The sequence below is a fragment of the Notechis scutatus genome, chromosome 1, assembly GCF_049901735.1.
Source record: "Notechis scutatus isolate UNSWTSFEM ecotype Mainland chromosome 1, rNotScu1.2, whole genome shotgun sequence".
In the NCBI taxonomy this organism is placed as follows: domain Eukaryota; kingdom Metazoa; phylum Chordata; class Lepidosauria; order Squamata; family Elapidae; genus Notechis; species Notechis scutatus.
In genome coordinates, this window is record NC_142009.1 from 311055025 (window position 1) to 311071629 (window position 16605).

Below are 16605 nucleotides of genomic sequence, written 5' to 3' on the forward strand. Positions count from 1 at the left end.
TGTGGACCCCCCCAAAAAAGCTGTTCCTTTTTGCTAAACTGCAGATTCAATCTGCCTAGTTGAACCAACAAAAGTTAAGCCACAGAATATTAGAGAAGAAATTGCCCCAAAACTTCACTTAAAGTAAACTGAAGATTTTGATGGCCTGAACTTTCAAGGTTTTTAAACTTCTCATGGTTATAGAGTAAATTGTAATACTTATTGAGTTTTAACATGTTATTTTATTTTCCATTTGTTATATAGATGGCTCAGATATTTGCAGCAATATCAAAGTCCTATTCATATGTTCCCAGCTAATGAGATCATAGTAATTTTAAGAAAATATTCCCTAGTCTATTATAAAGTAAATGTTATCATGTTTAAGTGATATCAAAGTAAACATATAATTTAAGTAAATACTTTTAAATTATTTTAATTGGCTCTTAAGTGTTTAAAGTATTTTTATTTGTTATTTATACATGTTTGCTATCTCTTATGTACCACCAAATATTCACACTATTTGGCAGTTTGTTTAATGTTTTATTATACTAGCTATTCAATTGTAAAAAAATTTGTATAAGTTGTTTTTATAAAAAGACAGTATAGAAGTAATGTATATAAAAGTCAAAATAGCATGCATTATCTTTCAAAAAAATAATCCCTCCATATCTGAAAGGAAAAAGGAATCCTCTTCTAAATTTATGCAAGGCTGGTAACATATATAATCATTATTATTTTTTATTAAATTTTGGTGCTGCCTGACTCCCAGTGATGTTAGACAGTTAGGGCAGTTGTATTCTTCTAAAGATATTTTTTCCATGACTGTTTCCCAATGGATCAATACTTTATAAAACACTTATTTCCTAGAATATATGCCTGGGGTACTCATATAAGTGAGATAGTGGAAATTATTTGAGATTTCATTCCACTCCCACTGCCCACATGTACAGAATGGTGTAATTGGAATACTTGTCCCTCCATGCTATTTCCCTTATCATTCTCTCTGTTTTCTCCCCATCTTAAATAACTGCTATTTGCATGAGGATTTGTTTATTCTGGGAGAGAAAAAAACAGAGGAAAGGGTTACTCTCCAATCTCCATTTTTCATCATTCTGAAAGAAATAATACAGTCCTGATTCTCTGTTTCAGCAGCTTTGAGGTTAAGATTGGATGTAAGCATGGATAGTCGATGATTTGGGCAAATAGTCCTCTATAGTATAATCCAGAAAATTATTCATCATTCTGAAAGAAATAATACAGTCCTGATTCTCTGTTTCAGCAGCTTTGAGGTTAAGATTAGATGTAAGCATGGATAGTTGATGCTTTGGGCAAATAGTCCTCTATAGTATAATCCAGAAAATTTTCCATCCAATCTTAATTTCTTGACAGATTTATACAACAGTAGATCACTATTCTTCTAATTTCCAAATCCCATATCTGCAACATTTATTTATTTAAAACATTTATATATCCGCCCATCTTATAAAAAAACTGGGTGGCTGCCAATCAAAAATATAGGATCAAGCAAGTATGGAGATAATACTGGTTTTCATGATAAGATCATCATAAATCTGATATCTTCAGATGTTCGGGAATTGCAATTCCCAGAATCCCCTAAAACACCTAGAGAATATCTGTTGAAAAACACTGCCATAATGTTATCATAGTAATGTTTAGAATTGTTTAAAAAAGCCAAGTAAGTGAAAGGAGCAGTATAGAAGTGTGAAAGATAAATAAAATACTGTGGAGAGATTATAATTTACACCAAATATCCAACCCAACTTCTGGTTACCAAATTTTTGGACAGCTAATAAAAGCATGAGTTTCCAGAAGACATTGGGAATGGGTAAGGCGGTGAGAATCAGTTTGTTAAGGCATCAGGCTACAAACTTGGAGACCAGGAGTTCTAATCCAATCCCATTTTAAGCATAAAGCCAGCTGGGTGACCTTGAGCCAGTCACTCTCTTTCAGCCCTAGGAAACAGGCAATGGCAAACAACTTCTGAAATTTTGCCAAGAAAACTTCAGGGACTTATCCAGGCAGTCATCAGGAGTCAACCCCAACTCAAAGGCTCACACACACACACGCACACACATTGGACTGATAAGTGATGGTCATATTTATTGATTTTGTTTTTCATTTTCTGATACTAATATGGAAGGCTGCTCAGAATAATTGGAAATGGAGGGACATAAGCATTACAGTAATAAATACTTAAAGTGTAAGTGTAAGATTTGTAGCAGTTCTTTCAAAAAAACATCATTTTAGGATACTTTTACAATCATATTAAAGATTCTTTTACAAATATGTTGAAGATTCTCAGTACTTATTTAGATGATTTCGTGTCTAACTTTTTATATATTTTTATTTAAGTTGGAAAACTTGATGCTGGATAAAGATGGACACATAAAAATAACAGACTTTGGGTTATGTAAAGAAGGGATCAAGGATGGAGCAACAATGAAGACTTTCTGTGGCACACCAGAATACCTTGCCCCAGAGGTACCTTTCATATTATATTCATATTATATCACAAGAGGTTTTTCTTCGTCAAAAATAGATGCTAAGATATTTCCCAAAATATTACTGTATAAAAGTCAAGTAAGTGTTGTGAATGTTCATGAATTCTGGTTTCTATGTTGTCTTGACACACTAGGGGCTGGAGTTAACTCTGCTAGAGTATCTCTTTTATTGAAAGCCACTTCACTCTTCTGGATGGGAGAGAACAAGCTGAAGTTGAACCCAAGCAAGAGGTTTCTGTCTGCTCCAAAATTACCTCTAGATGGAAAACTACTATCCCTGAAGGAGCAGGTCCATGACTTGGGGTCTTTGTGGATTTGCATCTTCTTCTCAATAATAAGGATATGCCATGGCCTGGGAGCTTGGCCCAGCTTTGGCTGGTGTGTCAGTTGCAGCCCTATCAGGAGAGCAAAAACTTTGCAGTATCTCATGCTCTTATCACAGCTTGTTCGAACTGTATCATGGGGGTATTTTTCAGAACTACTTAGAAACTCCTGAACCAGTGGTCCAGAATACAGTGGTCCGTGGTTCACTAACACCTGGTGTTGGGTGCACATTACACCTGCTCTGGTCACCAAGAAGCTTCTGGATGCAATGCAAAATGTTGGTTTTAACTATGAAGCTCTCAGTAGCTTGGCATCAAGTTCCTGTCAGGACTGCATTCTCTAATAAAATTGGCATTTCCGTGATCTTTTCATAAGAAGGGGCTTATAGTTCCCATTCCCAAGAGCTGAAAGTGAGAAGGCTTTGCATCTCAGTTAATAGCACCAGCCCCTTGGAACAGTTTCCAATTTGAAATTTGATTGGCTCTCTTCCTATGCACCTTCTGCAACCAACTTATCTTTAACTTTTTATATATGTTTATGTGAATTGCTGAGAGTCCTTAATTGGGTTATAGTGTGATTATAAATATAATAATTAATCACTTTGAAATGCACAAAACAGATTTTGCTTTTCTTACACAGTCTTTATACTGTTTTGCGTCTGAGAAAATACAAAATTGGGGAGTGGGTTAAAAGCAGAGAAAAGCATCCTTTCTCTGATTATCTCGGGTTGCCTTAATGAGCATAGTTTGATATGTCTCAGTCTTAATCTGATTTGAAATTTGTTGCTTAGACATGTAGATGGACACTAAATGGAAGCTATTGAGAATTCAGTTTGGCTTTTCTGAATTTGTATTGCCCAAATCTTGTGAACTAGTAGAGAAAGTTTGGTATAGCGGTTAAGGTGCTGTCCTAGAAACCAGGAGACACTGAGCTCTACTCCAATTTAGGCATGAAAGCCAGTTGAGTGACTTCAGACAGTCTCTCTCTCTCTCACAGTCCAATCCACTTCACAGGGTTGTTGTGAAGAAAATAGAATACAGGAGTATTAGGTATGTTTGCCATTCTTGAGTTGAATGAATAAATGAGAATATATAGGTTTATAATTGCAGCAGGAACAAATTGTGAAAATGCCACATTAATGGTCTTCAAATGATTAATCTAATCTATTGTTTCTGCACTTCAGTAACATTAAGATGTGTGGACTGCAACTCCTAAAATTCCTCAGGTTACATGCTCTGAAAGCATGAAGTCTACGCATCTTAACGTTGCTAAAGTGGAGAAACTCTGGTCTAGTCTACTTTTAGTAATTTCCAGGAGTCAAATGAGTCTTTTTTTTTTTTTAGATTCATAGACTATCATGTCGCAAGAGCCAGGGATGACACAAAGGTATAAGAACAATAAAAACCATCACCTCCCTAGCAGTTGGCACAATATATTATTATGGCAATGAATTACAGCAGCAAAATTAACTTTCCATCATGAGTTCAAACCAAGTGTTTGTGCTTTTTCTCCTTGTGACTCCAGAAGTTATGCTTATACACACACCATGTGGTGTATATCTTAAGCAAGCTGTACAGTCTAACTCAAATTATTTATGTAGTACATTTTTATCCCATCCTTCCTTCCAGGCAAACATGACATTGTACGTGACTTTTTTTCTGTACTCATTTGGTCCTCACAGTAACCCTGCACACACGATTGAGATTGTTTCTAGGTTTCTCTTGGGGAAGTTGGTCTCTCCAAATCCAGTTCCGTTTTCCTCCGGCTCTTGTCTTCCATAGTCCCCACAACTGTCTGTGCTGAAATAAGGGTGACAAGAATTACAGTCCAGCATATCTGGGGGGGAAACAGATTCAGAGAAAAGCTACTCTATTTCAGTCCATAGGTCCTTCTGACTTTGCAAGATGGAGCTAATAATATGGCCTATTTACATGAATGTAGAAACTGTTACCTGGTTAATGTAGGGAGCATGTTTGAATTTTCAAAGAATACTAAATAACTTGGGTTTGGGAACAATATCTCATTTTGGGGGTCATGTTCGACTTCTGTTAGACTTTAGATATCGTGTCAGTGAGTTGGCTTTCAAACTAGCCGATGAGCATGTATAAGTAAATGTCCCACATCAATGAAGTCACTTAACCTTTTTTTAAAAGTGGAAAGGGAGGCTTGCCTTGTTGTCATCTGTTTGTAATTGGAACCTGGCCTCCGAACTTGTTTGTACAGTTGCTGCATAGTTGTTTTAGGGTCATGCTGGAATTTGGTAGATAGAAGGCTGTGGCTGTACCATGTCAGCTTTGATGTGTTAGATGTATTGGTCACCAAGGTGTTTACAGCTGTTGTGCCTCCTCTTGTAAATTCCAACCATGCAGCTGTTCAGCATTGTTGGCTTCCAACTTGACCAGTCAGTTATTTTAAGTAAAACGACCTTTTTTTTTTTTTTTTAATCCTATCCTTATTTATTCCTCCAACAAAAAAAGCATGAAAGGGAATTAATATTCCTACTACCACATGTAGATTTTTTCCCTTTTGATTTGTGTTCCAAACACTGACAAGCTTAAAATAGCATCTTGATGTAGAACATGTTTTTGCTTTGTAAATCTTAGGTTCTCAGTACTTATGAGAACTCTTCCCGACATAGAAGCTGATGACAGTTTTCCAGCTTGACTACTTGAATCTACTGCAAGGGAGCATTACTCAAAGAAGATCTGGCTTTCCATATTGAAGGCATTTACTGTTTTTATTAAAAACAAATACCACCAATACAGTTTGAACAAATAAAAACATTAAAACGTACTTTCCACTTAGGAGGCTCAACAAAATAGTTCTGCATGTTCAAATCTCCTTTACTTGGCAATCCAAGTTATACTAAACATGAATCCAGTTATACTAAACATGAAGGTCAGTAAGAAGTTAAAAACATACTGTTGAGGATAGTATTTGGGGTTGCTCTTGGTCATTCAGGTTCCTCTAGATTTAGAAGCAGTACTAGACTACAGTGTTAATGAGAGTGTAGATAATACAAGATGTCTATTATGTGTCTTCATGATATCTCCTATAGGACCAGTGCAGGAAATTCACTTTTAATAAAACTGCATTTCCTTGCGATGGATCCCCATATCTATGTATAAGAGGGTTTCTTGGCTTCTAGCTACTGCTGCTGATCATTGAAATAAATTATGTAGCTGTTTGCTTAGTATTTAGGATAGTTCATTTTGATGGATGTATGCCTTTTTAAACAAACTATTAAATATTTGCATTTTAAAAGAAACTGAGGAAGAACATCTCTTGTTTCAAGAAATGATCCCAGAAAATCATGTAGACCAGAGGTCCCCAAACTTGGCAACTTTAAGACTTGTGGACTTCAACTCCCAGAATTCTCCAGCCAGCTATGCTATGCTGGCTGGAGAATTCTGGGAGTTGAAGTCCACAAGTCTTAAAGTTGCCAAGTTTGGAGACCCCTGATGTAGACCATTCCAAGAATATTTGGGAGAAATGCAATTTTATAAACTCCTGTTAAGAGGCCTTGTAAAATGCATCGAATCTTATAAAAAACAAACAAAACGGGAGGGAGGAGTAAGCAGCAAAAAAAAAAAGTGGGAGGGTGCGATATAGTGCTGTGTCTCCTGCACTAGCAAAATCCAGCCCTGCTTTGAGTTCTGTCCAGGGAGACGAAATGTCCTCTCTGGGAAGAGTGCAACTGGTTGAGCAGGGGTCAACTGGCATGCTGCACAATCCCACATGAGGAGTGTGACACCCCTCCTCCCTGTTCCCGGATTGCTCGTAGAGGCTGATGAGCCTGGCTCCTGGAATCCTAGCAGATGAAGCAGCTGTGTTGGGCTTCTACATATATGGGGCAGCTGCAGAGCCAGCTGTCGCTTGGTGTGAATCATACAGCAGAAGATGCTGTAAATAGACCTGCGTGGGGTAATCCAATACCTGGCAGCCTTTGGTTTTTCGCTGCAGGCCACCTAGGTTCCAATCCCCCCCTCCCCCCCAAAGCAAAGTGGCAAACAGTTACCAGGCACTAATAAGTAGAGAAAAGAACAAACTTCTATGTTGTTCTATCCCTGCTCTTGATGCTTTCAATTTCTTATGTTTGAGATCTTCATTACTACCATGTTTGAGTTGTACTGCTTATGTTGTTAAATATGAATGTTTCTTTGCAAGTTAGGCAGCAGCCAACAAACAGTTAGAAACTGATGAGAAGTTGCAGAACTCCAATTTGTATTGTGCCTGAGCAGCAGAAATTGTAGGAGATGGAAGTTCAACTATTTTTCATGGGGGGGATCACACCTTTTTAACCCTTGAAATAACAAGTCTGTTGCAGAGGTCTTACAGCAGACTCTCCCCAATTTGGCGCCTCCAAATTGCACTATCCATCATTCATAATCAGCACAATCAGTACCGGTCCGTGGAACAATTTCTACCGGGCCGCCGGTTTGCTGGGCGCCGCCATCTTGTTTTGATGAAAAAGTGCTTCCGGTGAACTTTTCTGGGTAGAAAGCGGCGTTTGGGTGCTGAAAGAATCCTTGCGCCTTAGTTTCATCGAGGGGGGGGGGCGGCTTCGAACAAAACTAAGGCGCGAGGATTCTTTCAGCACGCATGGCAAGGCGAGCCAAGCGACCGTCGCGAAGCCCATCGACACAGGTACAAAGGAGGAGTTGAAGGTGGCGGGGAGAAGCGGGGGACAGCTGGCTGGCTGGTCGCTCGGCTCGCCTTGCCATGCATGCTGATGCCGGTACCAGGCCGCGGATGATTTTGTGATGCTGGTACCAGGCCACGGCACAAAAAAGGTTGGGGGCCACTGTCTTAGACAATATAACTGGCTAAGGACGATGTGAGATGTATTTACTTCATTATGCCTGAAGATGGCGATTCAGTAGAATTTCCTTTCAAGTTGTCAACTTGTTAGAGGAAACAATTCCATTTTCCTTTGTTTTGTGAAAAGCTTGCCATTGATCTAGAACTCTTGCCATTGTCTACAGGTGCTGGAGGATAATGACTATGGCCGTGCAGTGGATTGGTGGGGCTTAGGAGTTGTCATGTATGAAATGATGTGTGGACGTCTTCCCTTCTATAATCAGGACCACGAGAAACTCTTTGAGCTCATCCTAATGGAAGAGATTAGGTTTCCACGTACGTTGTCACCCGAAGCAAAGTCTCTTCTGTCAGGTTTGCTGAAGAAGGATCCAAAGCAAAGGTGAAGGTTTAATGCATTTGATCTGAATGCTTCCCAGATTCTTGAATGACCAGTAAGGTGTCTTCTGTATGTTTTGCATTATTCAATTCATTGTGATTTTGATTTTTCAGTATATCCAAGTCTGTAATGTGTGTTCTTCTATATCATTTAGCTGTTTTATGTCCCATGATAAAGTTTCAAACACATAGTCTCCACATACTCTCTACACAGAGAGAGGTGGGGGGAGGGAGAGAGAGGGAGAGAGAGGGAGTGTGTGTGTGTACTGGGTCATCCCTTAAGAGAAAGGTAGTGCAATTTGATATAACTAGGATAAACATTAAATTTTAGGCTGACCATATTTATTTTTACCCCAATGTTGGATGGTCCCACGAACAAGTGGTGGGATTCAATTTTTTTTTACTAGTGGCTCTGTGGGCGTGGCTTGGTGGGCATGGCAGGGAAGGATACTATAAAATCTCCAGTCAGAGGTGGTATTGGCTGGTTTTCTGAACTACTCAAAATTTCTGCTACCAGTTCTCCAGAACTGGTCAGAACCTGCTGAATAGCACCTCTGCCATGAACATCTTAAGAAGAGCATATATCATAAATAGAAAAATAATTACAGCGGCAAGCAAGCTTTAAGAATAAACTTACATACATAAAATGACCGTGGGTAGGCAAAAAAGCAGCAGGAGCAGAAGTAACTTCTGACTTTCTTCCAATTTCCCCCATTGACTTTGCTTGCGGAAGCTGACAGGGAGCGTCAGAAATCATGATCACCTGACATTGCAGTGGCCATAACTTTACAAATAAAACTGACCTGAATATCGTGGAAATTTCAATTTCATAAGAATAAGATTTTTACGCATCCTTTAGCAGATTCTGGGTACCGTGATTCAGAATAATGCAACGTTTGGGCTAACTTGTGGGTTGAAATAGATAGACACCACGAGAGTTTTAGTAGTGTATCAATAGATGCATACATATTTGAGAAACTCTATTGTATGTGGGGAAATAGAAACTCTTAGAGCAAATGAAGATGCTTTTGCCCATAAAATCACATCTGTATTCCATGTTTCATTTCAAATACAATGCTTGCCTTTGTCTCAGCGCTGTTTCTTAATTATGTCTGTTACATAGCTGCCTTTTATAGAAACAATTGTTGTGAGTACTCTTCATTATCCCTGGAGAATAAACAGTAAAGGATGTCTCAGGTCTCTCTCTTCTTGATATAGAACAAAGTCTTCCATAGCTTGAGGGGTGATTGTAGGCCATAGTGAGTGGGACAGCAAAGCAGTGATGTGGGAAGAGTGGTTTTTCAAAAGCCTGATAATCTGTGGGTAGCTGTTTGAGTGTGTTGGTCAAGGTTACATGGCTTTATTGTGGTTTGCTTTAAATTTTAGTAGCATGTGTTCAACACTTCCAGGAAGCTCCTAAAAAGTGTTTTTTTTGTTTTTTTTTTAGAAAAAGGCTTGTTGGAATTTGCATTTCTTCATTATTTCTTAGCACAGTTGTACTTTTATTGTGAATGAAAATATGCCATTAGAAACACTTCAGAGCAAATGAATTTAAAATAAATGCACTGTACTAATGTTGGTGATTCCCCCCCCCCCAACAGGTTAGGTGGTGGACCAGATGATGCAAAGGAGATTATGCAGCACAAATTTTTTGCTGGCATTGTTTGGCAAGATGTATATGAAAAAAAGGTATTTACAGTTTTTAAGATGGGATTTTTTTTAGATTGTGTTAAAAGACTTTAAAATTCTGTGTCAGCTAAAATGCTGCAGTTTGAAAAGATGGTTATCCTCTCATTCCTAATTTTCCCCCCACCATTTTTTTAAAATTCTCTTACACATAAGACCTAAACTTTTCGTTGCATCTTAAAATTTTATATACCTAAAATGACATGGTGCAGATTAAGTAATCTTAGATATGATCCAAAGTACAGGTATGCACTTTGTATATCTGTACATACTGCAGAATTGATTGATTGTTTTTTAAAGTGGGTTTTGTGCCACTTCAGTGAACAAAAAGAATTTAAGCAGCTTACAAAACTGTATACAATAAACAATCATTTTCCTTCTGTGCTTCTTTCAGCCCTTCTTCTATTGCAGTCTTTTTTTTTTTAATTTTCCTGAATGCAGCTTAGTTTGCAAAAGGCTCCCCATCAACAAGTTAGAATTGCAAGGTCCCAACCTGTCCCCTGTTTTTGCAAATGTTGCATTGCTAGAGTTGTTCTGTCCCCAGAAGTCCAGCCGCCTTCTCTCTTTCTGCACAACTAATATCCCTTGCTAGAGTAGCTCTCTGCTCCCCCTTAGTGGCACTGCACATAAATGATCCTAGCTACTGCATTGAACTGCACCAACTTTTTGCTGATTGAGATGGACTTTTTGGCTCTGGTACCGAAGGCTTTGATGCAGGGCCCTTGAAGCTGATTGTTTCATTAATATTTTATTGAATGTTGAGGTCAGCACGAACACTTCCAAGCATATTGTCATTCAGGTTAATTAAAAGAGCCTAATGCATTAAGATGAAAAAGATGTTTGTAGTTAAATTTACCAGTACTTGGCAACGTGCTTCCAATTTTCTCCTTTTAAGTTCATAAACTTGCTCTGAGGTTTGCTTTCTTTTCTCCACTATTCCCTCCATTCTGGCACTGGAACTTAAAAGAGAAAATTGAAGAAGAAGAAAAAAGAGCTAGCCATGCTGTCTGATTAGCATGCATTTCAGTTAATGCCGCAAGACATCTTTAAAAAGCTCAGCTTTTTTGTGGTTTGAAAATATATATATATATTGAAAACTGTTGTCTTTGTATCTTGGGTTACTGTTTTCTTTTGACACTAATTGCATTGGGGAAAGAGGATTGGCATTCAAGGATCATGTAATTACATGCCAATTCTGTGCATTTTTATATAGACCTCTCACCTTAACTATATTTCCTCCCAAGTATCTAAATGATATCATTAATCATACTGCTGCTAGGGCTATTTTGGGCTGTCATTTCCTCCTCAATATTTGGATTTCCCTGCCAGTTTAAACCCCCAAATGTTAGTCGTATTATGTATATAAAAGACTCATTTTCCTTAACAGGCATTGTTCACCTGCCTTGTGGTTAATGTATTCTTTGTATTGAAATCAAGGTTTTAATGATCATCTCTTCAGTTTGCTGATAACTTACTATGAATATAGATTCTACATCTCCAGTTCTCCATGGGATAATATATCCAGCATTTTTATAAAGACAAAAAGTATTGGAGATGGTTCAAGATAAAAAAAAACATATCCACTGAAAAACGTCAAAAGAAAAAAATAATTTTTTGCTTTGTATTCTTACGTTACCTTTTTTATGTTCTGCTGCCTCTAAATCTTGTTTGTAACTTGGTCTTCAAGATAGAAACAAGTAGAATAAGTATAGAATAACTATATGGAAGGGACCTTGGAGATCATAATATATTTAGATTTCATCAAGGCATTCGATAAAGTAGACCACAACCTACCTCTTAGTAAGCTAGAAAAAAATGGAATAGATAGCACCACCACTAGATGGATTCGCAACTGGCTGGCAAACCGTACTCAAGGAGTAGTCCTTAATGGGTCTAAGTCTACATGGAGGGAAGTAAGCAGTGGGGTGCCACAAGGTTCCATCTTAGGCCCAGTACTCTTCAATATCTTCATTAACGACTTAGATGAGGGAATAGAAGGGGAACTTACCAAATTTGCAGATGATACTAAGCTGGCAGGAATAGCTAACATCCAAGAAGATAGGCTCAAGATCCAGATGGATCTTGACAGACTAGAACACTGGGCCATATCTAACAAAATGAAATTCAATGTAGAGAAAAGTAAAGTCCTACACTTAGGCAAGAAAAACCAAAAGTACACATATAGACTGGATGAAACCAGGCTCAATAGCAGTAACTGTGAGAAGGATCTTGGAGTCTTAGTGGACAACCAGCTAAATATGAGCCAGCAGTGTGCAGCAGCTGCCAAAAAAGCTAAAGCAATCCTAAGTTGTATTAACAGAGGGATACAGTCAAGATCAAGGGAAGTACTAATACCACTCTATAAAGCCTTAGAAAGACCACACCTAGAGTACTGCATCCAGTTTTGTTCACCACATTATAAAAAAGATGTTGAGACCCTAGACAAAGTACAGAGAAGAGCAACCAGGATGATTAGGGGATTGGAGGCTAAAACATACAATGAACGGTTGCAGGAACTGGGCTTGGCTAGTCTAGTAAAGAGAAGGACCAGGGGAGTCATGATAGCGGTCTTCCAATATTTGAGGGGCTGCCACAGGGAGAAAGGGGTCAAGCTATTTTCTAAAGCTCCTGTAGGCCAGACAAGGAAGAATGGATGGAAACTGAACAAGGAGAGATTTAACCTGGAAACAAGGAGAAACTTTCTGACAGTGAGAACAATCAACCAATGGAACAGCTTGCCCTCGGAAGTTGTGGGAGCACCATCAGTTGAGACTTTCAAGAAGAGATTGGACTGCCATTTGTCAAAAATAGTGTAGGGTCTCCCGCTTGGGGTTGGACTAGATGACCTACAAGGTCCCTTCCAACTCTGATTATCTGTATCTATCTGTATCTTCTAGTCCAATCCTCTGCCTAGGCAGGAAACCTTATACCATTTCAGACAAATGGTTATCCAATCTCTTCTTTAAAACTTCCAGTGTTGGAGCATTTACAATTTCTGGAGGCAAGTTGTTCCATGGGTTAATTGTTCTAACTGTCAGGAAATTTCTCCTTAATTCTAGATTGCTTCTCTCCTTGATTAGTTTCCACCCATTTTATGTTTGACTTCCCCTACATAATGGTTTTTAAAAAATTAAACTGTGGCTATTTCTAGTATTCTACAACATGTTGTCAGCATTCAAAGTAGTTCAGGGCATCAAAGCAATTATTTGAAAAATAAATCAGGTGCAATATATACTATTCTTCTAGTCTGAAGCTTCCGAAAGAGCTAGCAATTCCCAAACTGCAGGGAGGGGGGAATCTTACACTGGAGGATGATTGATTTTAATTTGAGAATGAAAGGCTACATTTGTTTATTTCCTTAACCTATCCTGCACCAATGAAACTGGACTCTTAAGTGTCCGCACCATTAAATGCTTGGGAGAAAAAAGACCATTTTGAAAAGTCTGGGCCTTTCCCCACTGCTGAATTAAAATCCTATCCACTGGATTCTTAACATTTGTTGTTCCCTGCCACCAAACAACACTGCCACTATTGCAACTGCTGTGACTCACTGAAGAAGGATGCTGGCTTTGCTGTTCTGTCTCTTACATCCAGCTGGCAGAAATAAATCTGCCAGTCACGGCTCTGCAGAAGGCATGAGGCCGGTCTGGTTGCAGGACACTGTCATTCTAGGCTTCTTCTTCAGCTTCTTCTCCTCTACCCCATTCTATTACAACACAGGATGAGTAACGGGTTTTTAAAAATCCCAGCAGAGTCAAGTCATGGAAGGTGCTGAGTCACTGGGGTCTTGTTGCTCTCCCTTCCTTTCTTTTTTATCAGCAAGTGACGCAGACTTCAGATCCCTGTTTGCCATGTTTGAGAAGTAATAAGGGCAGTCTCTGCACTTTGGCTCTTCCAGCCTGCTGTTAAACTGGTAAAGCCATAGAGTTAAAAGCACTACAGGGTTTCGGTATCCCGTTCTTTAGGGAAAAACACAGCACATTGACAGCCAAGCCACTACCCAATGCTGCCAGGGCATTTAACCCAGAAGTCGCCAAACTTGGCAACTTTAAGACTTGTGGACTTTAATTCCCAGAATTCTCCAGCCAGATATGCCACAAGTCTTAAAGTTGTCAAGTTTGGGGACCCCCGATTTAACCCTTCAGCCTATCAGTTAAGAAAGTATTATCATCTTCTCAAATTCCTTGATTAAAGTTTACTTTATTCTAGTAAATCTGGTAAATGGATGAGTTAACATACTTCTGACACAAAATTCAACAGCGTGTTTTTTTTTAAGATAGAAAAATGGATATTGAACTAAAACAATGCAATGTTTAGTTTGTGTCTCTAAGACCTTAATTTGTGGAAGAAAGATGGTAACTGGCAGGCATAAAGGTCAAAAGAGATACTTGCAAAGGATGAGTGTGTGCCTCCTGGATATATACAATTTTATTTTATTTTTTTCCTGTCATAAATACTTGGGACAATATTCTAAGTATCTTTTTTGCATAGTGGCAAAAAATAAAATACCAAGATCTGCTTTTCAAAATAAAGCATTTCCCTTTTATATTTTTATAAGTGGCTTTTCATTTAATTACTTTATTCTCCTTTGTAAGAGGGTTATACTATTATTATTATACTTTTATTGATTAAACATGAAACTCAGTCAACTGAACATTTAAAAATGTATCAGAAATATTATTGATTGACACTGATGGTTGATATGGGTTCTGCTAGCATCCTAGGCATCAACCAAGTATCTTCTTAAAATGTATGTTGTTCCAAGTATCCCCTTTTTTGCTGTTTTCCTGGTGTTATTGAAGGAATGTAATTTCTTGATGTTGTTTTTGTTATTATTATCATTATTATATAACAATTTATTTGAAATTTAACTAAAAGCCAGAAAATAAGCTCAATTGGCTCAAGCATCAATGAGTTCATGTGATATGGATTAGAGATCTGAGTAGGCTTAATGCTGAAATAGGAGCATTTCCATTCCTATCCTACATTTTTAAAAAGAATATCAAAATATTTTACTGCCAAATGTTTGTTATTTGGCTGCCAAATTTCAGCAACACAGACTCTGCTACCTGGGGAGGGCTGCTGAGCTTTCCCTATGCTAATAACTCAATTCCAGGTTTTATTTCTTTTTACAGCTGGTACCTCCATTTAAACCCCAGGTGACATCTGAAACAGATACACGCTATTTTGATGAAGAATTCACAGCACAGATGATCACTATCACACCCCCTGATCAAGGTAATACTACTTGAAAGTGCTTTGGTTGGACAACAGGACAACATGGCTCAACTGAAAGCTTAATAAATTCTTGCCTGAAACTCTAGATAATGATGGTTGACAAGATGCTGCAAAGGCCTCGACATAAGTTGTCTTTAACTGTTTCTTTTCACAAAACATCAGTTGTTGTTTTTTTAAAAAGAGCTCTCAGAGCTGTCAAAGTTCCTTGCATCACAAATCATTGTGTTAAGGTAGAAGTAACTAGATAGTGGCAGCAACAATTACTGACCTACTACATCAAGGCAGAAGGTGGAACTACAAGACTTTAAGTGTGGCAACTGAGCTTGTATCAAGCAGTACTGGAGGTTTTTCTTAAAAAGGAGATTTTAAACTCAGCCTACCTGTGGGCTGCAGGAAGTCTGTCTTTTTTGACAAATTCTAAAATCCATTTTCCCAAAGATGCTTTTTTTCAAAAGAAAAAAAAAAGGACTTATTTAAGAAAGTCCAGTTGCCTTTTGAAGAAGGCGCCTTTGGGATAACCATGACCTGGATGACTTGAGAATCTCCACAGACTAAAATCCACTAGATTTGCCAATCATGCCACATTAACCGTTTCCTGCCTAATTTCAGTAGAAATTGACAGAAAATAAATATTAAGTATTCTTTTCTGAATGGATAAAAATTTATGCCATACAAAAATGTCACAGCTATGCTGACAGTAATTGATTTTAATTTTTTTTTTAAAGTTTATCCACCTAGCTGTGGACAAATTCTCTCCCTCCCTTCCCCCATCCCCTCACAGTTAGTAAATGAAAGCTGGTTTTTTACCCTTTTTTTGACCCACGTAGCAAGGGTTAATACAATCTTAATACACCACTGGCAATCCTGTAAGCCAGGGGTCTCCAACCTTGGCAACTTTAAGCCTGGAGGACTTCAACTCCCCAGACTTTGCTGGCTGGGGAATTCTGGGAGTTGAAGTCCTCCAGGCTTAAAGTTGCCAAGGTTGGAGACCCCTGCTGTAAGCGTTTGTTATTTCCTTTTTCCACAGAGAATGCTGAGAATTGTAGTTTTGTATTTAATGCAGTAGATGGGGAAATCTCCAATAGAGAATTCATAGCTGCCTTGCTGCACCGTAATAGCCAGGAAAACCACAGTTGTTAAAATGACAAAGAGAAGTATTGTAGTTAGGGATTGTACTTTAAGAGGTAGCGGATATTGGAGGGACTATTCCCATAGGGTAAAAGTTTGTAGTACTTGGCTCTTTTTTCCAGAACTTTTAGACTATATATTATAGCTCCGTCTTATGCCTTGATGTCGGTAGATTGATAGTTCCTGCTGCAAATATCTCCTTTTACCTTAACTCTGGCATTCATGATACAGAAAAATCAGGCAGCCTATACATCTTACTGACAAGTAAAAGAGAAAACATCTGGTAAAAATTAAATAAATTCTGTCATGTTATCTCCTGGCCCCTAGCATTAAAGGCTGTGACCAGGGAAATCACTTCCTCCCTTTGACAGATGAATCAATCTCACAAAGAATAAATAGAATTAAATGTTATTTCTAAAGCAAGGAAAACAAAAAATAAAAATTCCTAGTCAGCTGTGATATAAAGTTTTCAGTGGCAGGGGAGGTAAATAAAAGCAGGGGTATGAAGCTCGCAGCCCGCAGGCCGGATGCG

General features: G+C 38.3%; 1 protein-coding gene across 2 annotated transcripts in view; it reads left to right on the forward strand.

Annotated features, from left to right (window-relative positions):
• The window catches only part of AKT1 (AKT serine/threonine kinase 1), a 107140-nt gene that overhangs the window by 87402 nt on the left and 3133 nt on the right, over positions 1–16605 (forward strand). For both annotated transcript variants that reach the window (XM_026670115.2, XM_087952262.1), the window contains 4 exons: positions 2353–2481; positions 7811–8025; positions 9623–9710; positions 14843–14945. In XM_026670115.2, the coding sequence (XP_026525900.1) occupies positions 2353–2481; positions 7811–8025; positions 9623–9710; positions 14843–14945 (535 nt within the window). The remainder of the gene's footprint in view (positions 1–2352; positions 2482–7810; positions 8026–9622; positions 9711–14842; positions 14946–16605) is intronic.